General features: G+C 32.3%; 1 protein-coding gene across 3 annotated transcripts; it reads left to right on the forward strand.

Annotated features, from left to right (window-relative positions):
• The first annotated feature begins 22 nt into the window (after positions 1-22).
• Positions 23-6,776, forward strand: LOC136217597 (GDSL esterase/lipase At4g01130-like). Of its 3 annotated transcripts, none has more exons than XM_066004189.1 (6): positions 23-326; positions 3,954-4,166; positions 5,407-5,625; positions 5,715-5,875; positions 6,021-6,291; positions 6,415-6,776. In XM_066004189.1, the coding sequence occupies exons 1-6, from the start codon at positions 164-166 to the stop codon at positions 6,681-6,683; spliced, it is 1,296 nt and encodes a 431-aa protein (XP_065860261.1). In that variant the 5' UTR covers positions 23-163; the 3' UTR covers positions 6,684-6,776. The 3 variants fall into 3 exon arrangements, with proteins under 3 accessions (XP_065860261.1, XP_065860263.1, XP_065860262.1); XM_066004191.1 differs by having other exon boundaries at positions 6,021-6,302; positions 6,415-6,554; XM_066004190.1 differs by lacking the exon at positions 3,954-4,166.
• Positions 6,777-12,987: the final 6,211 nt, after the last annotated feature.

The raw sequence follows: 12,987 nt of genomic DNA on the forward strand, positions 1-12,987 counted from the left end.
AGAAGAATGAGAGTCAGACAAAATGGATAATAAACAAATAAATTACTTGAACAAACAAAATAATAAATAAAATTAAACTAAAAAAAGGTGAGCAAAAAGCTCTGGGATTCAAAGAGAAAGGATAGAAGCAGAGCTTTTGGTGAGCCACACATAAAATATCCTAATGGCAGCGACCGTTTATGCGGCGGCAGCAACCTCTTCCATGGCGGCAACCGCTTCCGCCTTTATTCCACCTGCCAACAGAACCATCCGCTGCTCTTCCTCTTCCTTGCCGTACCTTCCACCTTGCTCCACATCTTTCAGCTCTTCCATCAAACAATTCTCAGGTACTTTCTCTTCTCTTTCTTTCTCAACAATGTTGAATTTATGCGACACTAATTCTACTCGTCAATTAGAATAATAATTAATTGAGCAGAAATTGATTGTTACTATAAATTTATTATTATTATTATTTATTATAATTATAATTATTTATTATTGTTATTATTTTTATATATATAAAAGTGCATACATCATTTTATAGATACGAAAACATCAAATACAATAAAAAAAAATAAAAAATAAAAAATAAAAAATAAAACCTTAAATAAGTACGGCAGAATCCATAAAGGTAAAAAAAAAGTGACTACAAAAAACAAAATAAACCATTAAAATACAGATAAAACAAATAGTAGATGAAAGAGCCTATATGGCCCAAACGAGCGTGCCACACCATTACATTGTCTGTTTGGCTTGTCTTCTTCTTCTATGCTTCTCCTATTGACATAACAAAGAAAGAGCCTTTCTTTTCACCAAAGGAAACAACATCAGCTCCAATATTTTTAATATTTTCAAGATTTTCCACACCATTTGGGCCAAATAAAACATGATATACATCATTCAATCAAATATTTGCATTATCAGCACCAATCTTCACAATACCTTCTTAGACCACTGAATGTGTTGAGTTCTCAGCTATAACAACAACTCTTTCTCCATTAGGTTGATGCAACTTAGAGAACAGTGAATCATTTCCAGTTACGTGATGTGAGCAACCAGAATCGATGATCCAATCGGTATTATTTGCTACAATTTCACTTAATTTTTTAGCACTATTCTCTCTCCCTTCAATTACTTCAATGAAGCACTGCTCACAATTGGGTTGGTCATCTTCTTCTTCATCACAAGTGTGCTTTAGAGAGCTTCAAGAGAACATTTTGTAGTAATTAACAATTAAGAGTTTGGAACCAACACTAAACTTCTATTGAACTTCAGGAAATTTATACAGAATTACAAACATCAGTTACAACTGACGTCCAGAACTTCTCCTGAACATAAGCAATAACTGAATAACTTCTCCCAAATTCAAATAATTAAATGAAACATTATCTGCTAATAAATTAACTAAGGCATATTTCCAACAAACTCCTCCTTGCCTTAGTATTTACAAACACCCAACTTGTTTCAAAGTTTGTTTTGATGATGTACTTTCCAATCACCATTCTAAAATTGGAGCACTTCTCTCCAAATGCTTCATATTGATGTACTTTCCCATCAATTTGCTTCATATTGGTGCACATCTTACCAATTTCAAAACAATGTTTCTTCTTCTTCGGCAACATGTGTCAACTTGACACTTTCTTCAGACTTGGTTCTACAATTCTTTTGAATATGTCCAAGCCTTTTGCACTTGTAACACTGAGGCTTCCCTTTGTACCAGCAATCGTCTTCATGGTGACCGGACTTGCTACAGATAGCACATTTGGACTGAGCTTTTCCTTTTGAAGATGAACCCTTTGCCATATAAGTACCTTCAACTACTTGTTGGGTTCCTTGTTTTCTAAAACTTCTTCTTTGCTCTTGTGCATGTAGAGCATTGATTAATTCAGACTAGGAAATTTGACTCATATCTCTGGAATCTTCCAGAGATGAAATTTTTGCCTCAAATCTTTCAGGCAAACTTACAAGCACCTTCTCTACAATCCGGCTATCGGGCAGATCTTCTCCCATCAATCGGATTTTATTTATCACCGTCATTAGTTTATCAGAAAACTCTTGTAGAGTCTCCTTTTCTTCCATTCTCAAAATCTCGAAATCTCTTTTAAGATTTAACAATTGCATTCTTCTTGTTCTATCATTGCCATGATAGAGACCCTTCAAAGTATCCCAAGCTTGCTTAGCAGTTTCACAGCCCATAATTCTTGGAAAAATGGACTCAGCAACACCGGCATGGATTTGAGACAAGGCTCTTGGACCTTTCGTTTCTTCATCTTCATGAGCTCGAATTTGATTAAGTGTCGGATTATTTCCAAGAGGTTGTATTTCCCTCTCTGTTTCAACCCACTGCCATAAGCCAGTACCTTTCAAGTGGGTTTTCATTTTGATTGCCCAAACTTGATAATTTTCTCCATCAAAGATTGGAGGTGAAAGATTTGATGGATTATTTGTTACCATCTTTCTTCCTCTCACTCACAAGTCCCTCAAGAAAATTTGCTCTGATACCAATTTGTAGTAATTAACAATTAAGAGTTCGGAACCAACACTAAACTTCTATTGAACTTCAAGAAATTTATACAGAATTACAAACATCAGTTACAACTGACTTCCAGAACTTCTCCTGAACATAAGCAATAACTGAATAACTTCTCCCAAATTCAAATAATTAAATGAAACATTATGTGCTAATAAATTAACTAAGGCATATTTCCAACACATTTTTCTCAATATGCCCAAGCTTTCCCACACCTGTAATACTTAAAAGGTTTGTTACTTTGTGGGCTGTATTCATTTCCGTTCTTCTCATTTGTGCCGCCTTCCGAGAACTTCTCCTTTGTAAAAAGAACATCGTCATGTTCTGGATGGAAATTCTTAGCCATTTGTTTAGCTAAGGCCTCCTGGTTAGAGAGTAAGCGCTCTAATTCTTCAACCAATGGTTGTTTCTCCCATCCTTGAATGGATGTAACAAATGGCGTGTATTCCTTCTTTAAGCCTCGAACGAGAAATCGTTGCAGCCGAGCATCACTAATTTTTTCTTCAGCATCTAGCTTTGAAATTTCAGCACATATATTTTTGAGACGAAGGACATATTCTGAAATTCACATACCTTCCTACTTCAACATAGCCAATTCATTTTCTAAGAACTGTAATTTTGCTGTATTTTTCTTAGAAAATATTCTCTCAAGAATATCCCAACTAACATCACGAACATGATCAATAAAGTCCATGTTGATTGATGTTCGTAGAGAAAATAATGTCTTACCGCATTTGATCTTCCACTTCCTCCGTAGCTCAGCATTCTCAGGAGTGTCAGCTGGAATTCTATCAGCACCTGAAACAAGATCCCAGAGATCTTGACTTTAGAGAAATGTCTCCATACACATTCTCCAATACTTATAGTTTGTTCCTACAAGTTTCTTCATGCCATTTTGCGTATTAGAATTGCTTCCTCCAAAATTTTCCATTTTGAGATTCAAACTTCTCCAACAAGATGAACTTGATAAACAAAAAGAATGAACAAAAGAGAGAACCTCACTGAGGCTCTAATACCATATAACAAAAAGAGATGAAAGTGAAAAAAAATTTCTTATTATTATTCAAACGTTAAAAAGACTACAAGATGCTGCTCAAATTTATAGAAAAGAATAAAACACAATACTCCTAAAAATACTCAATTACTTAACATAATAATCTACGTAAAAAAACTACAGAGATATTTAAATAGACTTATTCAAATCTAAGCCAAAGAAATAGCATCTAACAAATTAGATAAATTAAAACTGAAGATGAGAACTCGAAAAAAGACTGGCGTTTGTCGGCACATAGCTTCTGGGTTTGTTGGCACGTAGCTCCTAGGTTAATAGGCTCATTTCGGCTTTGAATGGTTGATGATGAGGCCTCACTTTCACTACATCATAATACTCTAAGAACATGCTTATGTTATCTTTTGTTTGTACTCTGTCCTCTTCTTCTCGTAGTAATGATGACGACGATGATGGTGATGATTGTAATATGTGGATTAAGTGACTCCAAGTGTGAATTTGAGGGAATTTTCAACTTCGGCGACTCTAATTCCGACACAGGTGGGTTTTGGGCAGCGTTTCCGGCACAATCTGCTCCTTTTGGCATGACTTACTTCAACAAACCTACTGGCCGGGCTACCGATGGACGACTCGTTCTTGATTTCTTAGGTGATTATGTCCTCTCCTCACTCATCTTTTTTTTTATTTGGTATTAATTTTAATTCAAACTGTTATTTTTTACAAATTCATTCACTTGAATTAATCTTTATAATATGATGTCATACCGAACTGAACTACTGTCCTTTTAGTAATCAATCAACCTAAACTTTATTTATTTGGAATAAATTCTCAAATCATTTGAATTTTGATCACTTAGAAACACATATGATAAAGTTGAAATTTACTCCAAATTCAAAAGTATAAATATGTAAAAAATGGTAAAACTTAATCGTTAGTTTCCAACTTATAGAAATTTTGAATTTAAATAACATTACATGTGGAAATTTGAGTCTAAATAATATAACCTAGAGCGTTGTAAATGAGCCGAATCGTTCATGAGTTGTTTGGTATTCGACTCGATAAAAGTTCAATATTCAGTATGATATAAATGAGCCGAGCTTGAGCATGGTGAAACCTTGTTCGAAAGTTCGCGAGCATGTTCGGTTATAAGTTCAAGAACAAACTTGATTGTAATGTTTATAAACACACTTATATAGCAAACTTCATTCCATTATTATTTTAATAATAATACTTTTTATAAAGGGGAAAATTGAAAACAACATAATTTTATAGGTTTCAAACCTATATAGTTTTATATTAAAGAAAAATCAAAGGAACATAACTAATAAGTTGTTCGCAAGTCGCAAGTGAAGTTCATGGACATAATTAATGAGTTGCTCGCATGTAAAACTCGTGAACAAGCTCACAAGCAACTCACAAACAAAAAGTTGAGTTCAAACTCGTCAATTTTTTGATGAACAGTGCAAGAGCAAGACGAAGCTCAGCTCAACTCTATTTCAGCCCTACTTGGGGCCATATTTTCATTCTTGGGGGTATTGGTTGCATCCTCATCAGATGATAGGCTGGGCATTTTTCATCCGCCCTAGTCCACACAAAATGGTGTCGTTCTAGTCTAGATAGGGACAAAAAATAATAATTAATCCAAATCCGTATGGACAGTAATATTCACATGCATCCTGATGATCAAGTTGAATTTACTCATTGACCATTAGATTTAGACTGATTAAAATCCTAGGGTAGAGATTCAAACCATTGGTTTGCAAACGCAACATTTTATTAGTTCTTACGCTAGGAATATATTTGTATTTCCTTCAAAAAAATATTAGAAGCAAATTTAAATTAATCGTTTTTAATTTAAAATAATTTAGATTTGTGTGTGCTTTGGCAGCTCAAGCTCTGGGATTTCCATTTCTAAGTCCATACCTGCAAACAATTGGTTCTGATTACAGACATGGAGTTAACTATGCAACATTAGCATCAACTGTGCTGTTACCAAATACTTCCCTATTCGTTACTGGCATCAGCCCATTTTCCCTTGCCATTCAAATCAATCAAATGAAGAATTTCAAAGTTAAGGTCCATGAATTTCACTCCACCAATCCAAATGGTAATACTCTTAACACTATTCTTAAATGAACAGCCATTTTATACACTACACTACTTATATGCCTGTCTTGTTTGTTGCCCAATCATCAGGATGGGGTACTCATCTTCCTTCACCTCATATTTTTGCAAAATCAATCTACACATTTTACATTGGTCAAAATGATTTCACTTCCAATTTAGAAGCTATCGGTATAACCGGTGTCCAAAAGTATCTGCCTCAAGTAGTTGCACAAATTGCCGCTTCTATAAAAGTGAGTACTAACGTTCACTGAAAGAGGTACGAAGTACTAAGCCCCATGCGCCCCCTGGACCCGTCGCTACATTCAGTCAACATAATTGATAAAACCCAGTTCAAGATTATGTTTTTTTGTTAAGTCTGATGGATGAATTTTGCAGGAGTTATATGGGTTAGGAGGTCGTACATTTCTGGTGCTGAATCTTGCACCAGTTGGGTGTTATCCAGCATTGTTGGAAGGGCTTTCTCATAAAAGTTCAGACATAGATTCCTTTGGCTGCCTAATTTCTTACAACAAAGCAGTATTAGGCTACAATAAAATGTTGAAGCAAGCTATAATAGAAACTAGACGTTTACTTCCTCTTGCTTCCCTTATCTATGTGGATACTCATGCTGTTATGCTTCATCTCTTTCAACATCCATCTTCTCATGGTATGTAACGGGTAAATTATACTGATTGCCTCTGAATTTTGCTCTTACTTTCATTATGGTTCTTGAACTTTAAAATCGAACAGTATTGTATATAGTATAATGTGATTTACTTTGTGGGAGCAGGGCTGAAACATGGTCCTAAAGCATGTTGTGGAGAAGGAGGAGGTGTTCATAATTATAATCCTAAGGTTTACTGTGGAAATACGAAGATGATTAATGGAAGGAAAGTAAGAGCTACAGCCTGTGATGATCCTTACAATTACGTAAGTTGGGATGGAATCCATGCTACTGAAGCAGCAAACAAGATTATTGCATTGGCTATTCTTAATGGCTCTTTTTCCGATCCTCCTTTTTCCTTTCATAAACATTGTCATCTCCACCCTATTCATTGATATATGTATATATTATGTTCTAACTGTAATCAACAATGTAATTTTTGGATTTGTTTTTTTGTTTTAAGGTCATCAGTTATTTTGAGACGTGAATCTTTAATTGTCATAATGTTAGAAAGTATAAAATTAAATGACTTTTATATTACGTCTTAAAGTTTAGTGGTTATACCGTGAAAATAAGTAAAATTCAATGATAATGGGTACTCCCCATTTTAAATTCATTAGGATTTAATATCAATAATATTAATTTAGTTTGACTTGATTGGTAACGTTTCTAGTTGCTTCAACTGTGTTTAGTGTTTAATTTGTATGACTTGTTTAGTTTGTTGTTGTTTGCTAAGAAAACTCAAGGATGCCAGAGGAGATCGTTTTTTTAAAAGCGTATCAATAATAATCCGGACGTCGGACTCAATGCAGATACGGGTGAATAAAAATCATTGGCTAGTTTAAGACCCTCCATTATAGTCCATAGCTCCGCCGCTTCAATGTTTGCACACGAATTGATTGGCAATCCAACAGATGCAGGTACTTATCCCTCCTCATTCCTTGCTATTACCCCGACCCTTGCGATCAATCCATTTTCTCCATAAGAAAGCATCAAAAATATTAATCTAATCATTTTGAATCTATATAATTATATAAAAGTTCAACTTCTAAAAAAAAAAAATAATAATACATTAATATTTTGGCAATTTGTCAAGAATATAATTTTTTTTTAAATGTCATATCTTATTTAATATCACCATTAATTATCCTAATGTTTATCTTCTATGTAATTTACATTAAATTTTTTATAGAATATTTATTACGTAATTAGTACTACTTAATTATGAGGAAACGATCATGGGGTTTACCGAAAGATCCCCTTGGGATAATGAACTCGGATCTATCAATAGATAAATTACCTATTATAGCACAAATCTATTAAATAACAGTGGAAGAAATTGACTCTAGCTTCGTATCACCGATCTGAGAGAATGCTATACCAGATGAGTAATCACCGTTGTTCCATGAACTAAGAACGCACACCAAGAACAGAGAAGAGCGGCGGCTTCAGAGTGTGGAGAGGAATTGCCTTTTACAGTATTCTTAATCTATGTGTATTATGAAGTAGGGTGCTAGGTTTAGCCACCTAAAAACCTAATCCTACCTAACCGTAACTGATTAGGTTACAGGCAAGTTATATATGGCCCGTTTATTCCATTTAATCCTACAAATTAGCTAAATAATATTATATACATACAGTGTAATACGCAGGTTTTGAAATAGTATTGTACTCTAAAAGCTTCGTATATTTGTAGGTTGATTCATGATATTAGTTATTTCAGGAAAAAATTACAATATTTCCATTGCACTACACTTTATCAACTAATCGATATGTCACTAGTACTAGGGCTGAGCGTAGATCTCGGAGATTCTGTAACCGGACTGAATACCCGAAAAAAGAGATCCAGAATTGGATTGAACCGTTGATTTTTTTTATAGGACCGAACTGAATTGTACCATTGACTTAATTAGGTACAATTTTTGAGATTTTCAAATTCCTAATATTACCGAGTAAATATGTTGGAGATTCTAGAACCGGACTGAATATCCGAAAAAAAAAATCTAGAACCAGATTGAACCGTTGATTTTTTTCGTTAGGACCGAACCGAATTATACCATTGACTTTAGTAGATAAAGTTCGAGATCTTCAAATCTCCGAATTGTACCGAACCGTTCTCACCCTAACGAGTAGTTATTTCAGAAAGAGCTTTTAGATGAAGAGAAATAGTGCTTTGAGCTAGTTTGCTTTTAGCCTATGAGCAATAAAGGCATTTCCTCATCTATACTATATATAATAGCGGAAGCAGAGAGAATTTATAAGAAGTGTTTTATAGCCTTTTTAGCTTAGTTGGCATCGTAGGAGCAAACAGAATAAATTATTATTTTTTTGAAAAAATAAAATAAATGAGTTAATGAGCTTTTATTATCTCTATATCATAAGTACTATATTAACACATTATTTATTGTCAATTATTAACTCATTAATTAAAGTAATAAAAGAAAGTATGAGTTGCAAGAAGATAAAAAAATACTAAGCGAAGGAAATTCAAAAATCACAAATAAACCTATATATAAAGCATGATATATAGTATTCCGTCATTATATTCATTGGCCACCGAAAATCAAAGATCTCCTTTAATTTTGATTATGTATTAGTTTTGTTCTTAATTTTATAATTTTGTTCTTACTTCAAATAATATAGTATTATAATTTTTTTCTTACTTATTAAGAGATTTAGATTTATTTAAGAGTGGTTTCCATTGATAAATTATAGGGTAAATTCCAAAAAAAAACCCATGTGGTTTGATATTGTTCCAAAAAAACCCTTGTGGTTTGTTATTACAAAAAAAAGGACTGTGGTTTGCGCCGTTACCCGAAAAACGGAAAATGGCTTAACACCGTTAAAGTGCTGACGTGGCACAGGGGTAAAACGGGAAAATCGAATTTCTTTTTATTTTTTTATTTTTTCCCTCTTCTCTCTCCTCCTTTTTCCTTCTCCCTCTTCTTCTTCCTTCTTCTTCTTCTCCTCCTCCTTCTTCTTCTTATCCACTGACTTGGTTTTGGATTCTGCAATTGGTACCAATATCCAGTCTGGTAAAACTAGTATTCACTCAAGCGTTCAATTAAAACGAGACTTAGCTCATAAAAACACGAGATTCAATCATGAAACGGAGCCACCTGAGATGAAGCTGGCGCTTAAGATTAGTTGCGCAAATGCACTATGGAAATTATCTAAAGCAAGTCTTTCAAATATCAAGAAAATTACAGAGACGAAATGGTTGCTTTGTTTAGCAAAGTTAATAGAGAAAGAAAAGGGGGAACTTCAATTCAATTGCTTGATGGCAGTAATGGAGATTACAACAATGGCAGAGTCTAACACAGAACTCAGACGTGCAGCTTTCGGGACTCGGCGACAGGAATGTGAAAGTGGCACAGAAACAGCAATTGCTTTGGTGAAATTTGTAAGTCCAGAGAATTTCAATTGCTCTGTACATTCCAAAGCAATAATAGAGTTTGATGGAGTTCCACATTTGATAAGATTGGTAAGAAATGGTGATGCAGCTGAGATGTATGGTGTGATATTACTTAAAATCTGGAAATTTTCCAGATTTCTTCGAGTAAGGGAAATTTGTAGAAGAGTAAGGGAAATTTGTAGAAGAAGAAGAAGAAGAAGAAGAAGAAGAAGAAGAAGAAGAAGAAGAAGAAGAAGAAGAAGAAGAAGAAGAAGAAGAAGAAGAAGAAGAAGAAGAAGAAGAAGAAGAAGAAATTCGATTTTCCCGTTTTAACCTTGTGCCACGTCAGCACTTTAACGGTGTTAAGCCATTTTCCGTTTTTCGGGTAACGACACAAACCACAGTCCTTTTTTTTTGTAATAACAAACCACAAGGGTTTTTTTGGAACAACATCAAACCACAGAGGTTTTTTTTGGAATTTACCCTAAATTATATTAATAGCATTTTTTCAAGAATTTAGAGAATTTAGATTTTGATATCTCCAATTGAAGAAATCAGATGAAAATAGAAGAAGCATAGACACCTGAAATCGGGGAAAACAAATGTGTCAGAAATCACAGGAAATCGTTATATTTCCGAAGGTAATTATTCGATTTTTTCATGTGTAGTAGTTATTTTGTTTTCAATTGTGTTGTTTCACACCTCTCGCTGCCTTATCTATGTTTTCTTTTTTTCAAAATGACTAAATAAAGATTTGTATATTTTCATTTTTTTAATGTGTAATTGTTTCGATTGTTAACTCTAACTAAAATATGGATTTTTGGCTTTATATGAACTCAATTGTTAGGTTTAATTGGAAATTAATTTTCCAAATTCAGAACCTGGTTAAGTCCACTCATTTTTTTAATTTGGGTTTATCTAACTCATATGAATTAAATTTTTTATTTTTATGCAGTTTTGGTACGAACAGATATAAAATTTCACATAATAGTTGTTTATTGAAGTTGGAGACATATTGACAAAAATAATTAAAGAGGTATTGAAATATTATACTTACAATGAAATTTATTTCAATTATAAATCATGTTTTGTCATGATTACCATTCTAAGTTTCTTTGTAATTTTCAGTGATGCATTCTATATCTATATTTATATATAATAATGGAAGCATAGATAAATTAATTAGGAGAGTTTTAGATGCTTTTTTATTAATTGTCAAAATAGTAATAAAAGAAAATTATAAATATTATATCTAACCTAATATATATTTAATAGGTATAATAAGATAACTTACAAAATATTCCAACGAAAAAAATTATATGACGATAAAAAAAATATAAGGATCCATTCAAATTCCATTCATTTAACTTTAATAAATAGCATTAAAACCAATATTACTGAAAAAAATATATATTTATATTTAATAGATATAATAAAATAACTTAGAAAATATCGCAACGAAAAAAATTATATAACGACAAAAAATATATAAGGATCCATTCAAATTCTCTTTATTTAACTTTAATAAATATCATTAAACCCAACGTAATTGGAATTTATTTTATAACACATTGATAATAAAAAATATGTAAGATCCATTCAAATTCCATTCATTTAACTTTAATAAATAGCATTAAAACCAATAGAACTAAAAAATTATAGCACATTTAATTTTTTGTTGTAATAATTAACACAATATTTAAACCTACAAGCTACTATATAAACCAAATAAAATTTAAAAAGAAAGACATGCTTATTTCAAATTCATGGATTTATCAAAGATTTTTAAAAGCACGAGAAAAAGAATTTTAAAGTGTAGTAAATGTTTTAAAATTACAAGATTATATAAAAAAGTATTATACAAGAACGGAAAGGAATGACCCTTGCAAACATGTCAACATGGTCAATAGATTATGACTTCAACAACTTTTAAAACCTATTATCAAGCAATTATAAAGATATGTATGTTAATTTATTTACAATTTGTAAACTTAAATTATTTTAAAACAAAATATTAATATTACTACATATAAATATAAATGATATAAAATTTTAAAAATATTAAAATGTTATATAAAAAATTATCCACCTGCGCAACGCGCGGGCATAATACTAGCTGGTCATTATAATAGCAGCATTAGGCATCCTTCTTCACACGAGTCATTTTTCACGTGGTGATATGCATCCTTTTTTTTTTTTTTATTGATGGAATATTGCTCCATGAGTATAATAGAAATTCTCATTATTTCGTATTAGTTAATAACTGTATTACTTATTAGCTAATTTGTACTACCAGATTTTATAGAAGACACTGGATCTTCAGGTCAGTTTCAACACAAAAATTGACATGTTTTTTCAGGGGCGGAACCAAGGGGGTTAGGGGCTCGAGCCCCGGCAGGCGGTCGGAGAATTGAGAATTTTTTTTTAGTAATAGGTTCTGGTAATATTTTGGAGAGAATTATATTGACTCTATTTAGTATTATTTCAATGTTTAAAGGTAGACGGGATGGTTAAGGATGTTTACTTCTATTTGAAAGGTCCTATGTTTGACTCTCTTCAACCTCATTTTTTTTAAAAAAGTTTTGATTTATTTTTCAATGATTATAAAAACATGTTACCATTATTAATTAATTTAAATAGACTTTATTTTTATTTTGATAACACTTTTGAATTCATTTTTAATATATCTTTACCATATTTAATATTCATTTTTATTATGTCTTTACCATTAAAAAAAAGTAAACATGTTTAATTTTCTACTAGTTCAATGCTAGTTTCTAAAAAAAATGATAACATTTTTACAGTTTTAATGCGTTGGAGGCTAAAAAAATTTTGCCCAGCCCTAACGGGCTGGACTTTAAAAATTTACCGTCAACCGAACAATTAATTTCGATTTTTTTTTTACGTTTTGAAATTTTTTTACTGATATGTTTGAGCCCCGGATCATCCGGGATCCTAGTTCTGCCACTGTGTTTTTCCATATCAATAATAAAACCCAAATGAATTGGAAAAGCCAAATAAGTTGAAGTTCCTTGAACTCTGTGAATTATAGTTTAAATAAGGTTAATATATTATTTGCCCTTTCAACTTTCAAAATATCTCAATAGTTCTTTTTCAACTTGTTTAAATTACAGCAAATTAATCTATCGGTTGCAAAGAAATAAACTGAATGCGGAAAGTGTGTCGCATGAACCTTGGAAAGTCAAATGAAACTGACATATAAGCAACATGTTGGATTTGAACTGGCACTAGAAAAAATGGATGAATTAATATTTTTTCCACCGTGAAATCTAATATCTACTGTT

This window comes from Euphorbia lathyris, chromosome 2 (genome assembly GCF_963576675.1).
Source record: "Euphorbia lathyris chromosome 2, ddEupLath1.1, whole genome shotgun sequence".
NCBI lineage: Eukaryota > Viridiplantae > Streptophyta > Magnoliopsida > Malpighiales > Euphorbiaceae > Euphorbia > Euphorbia lathyris.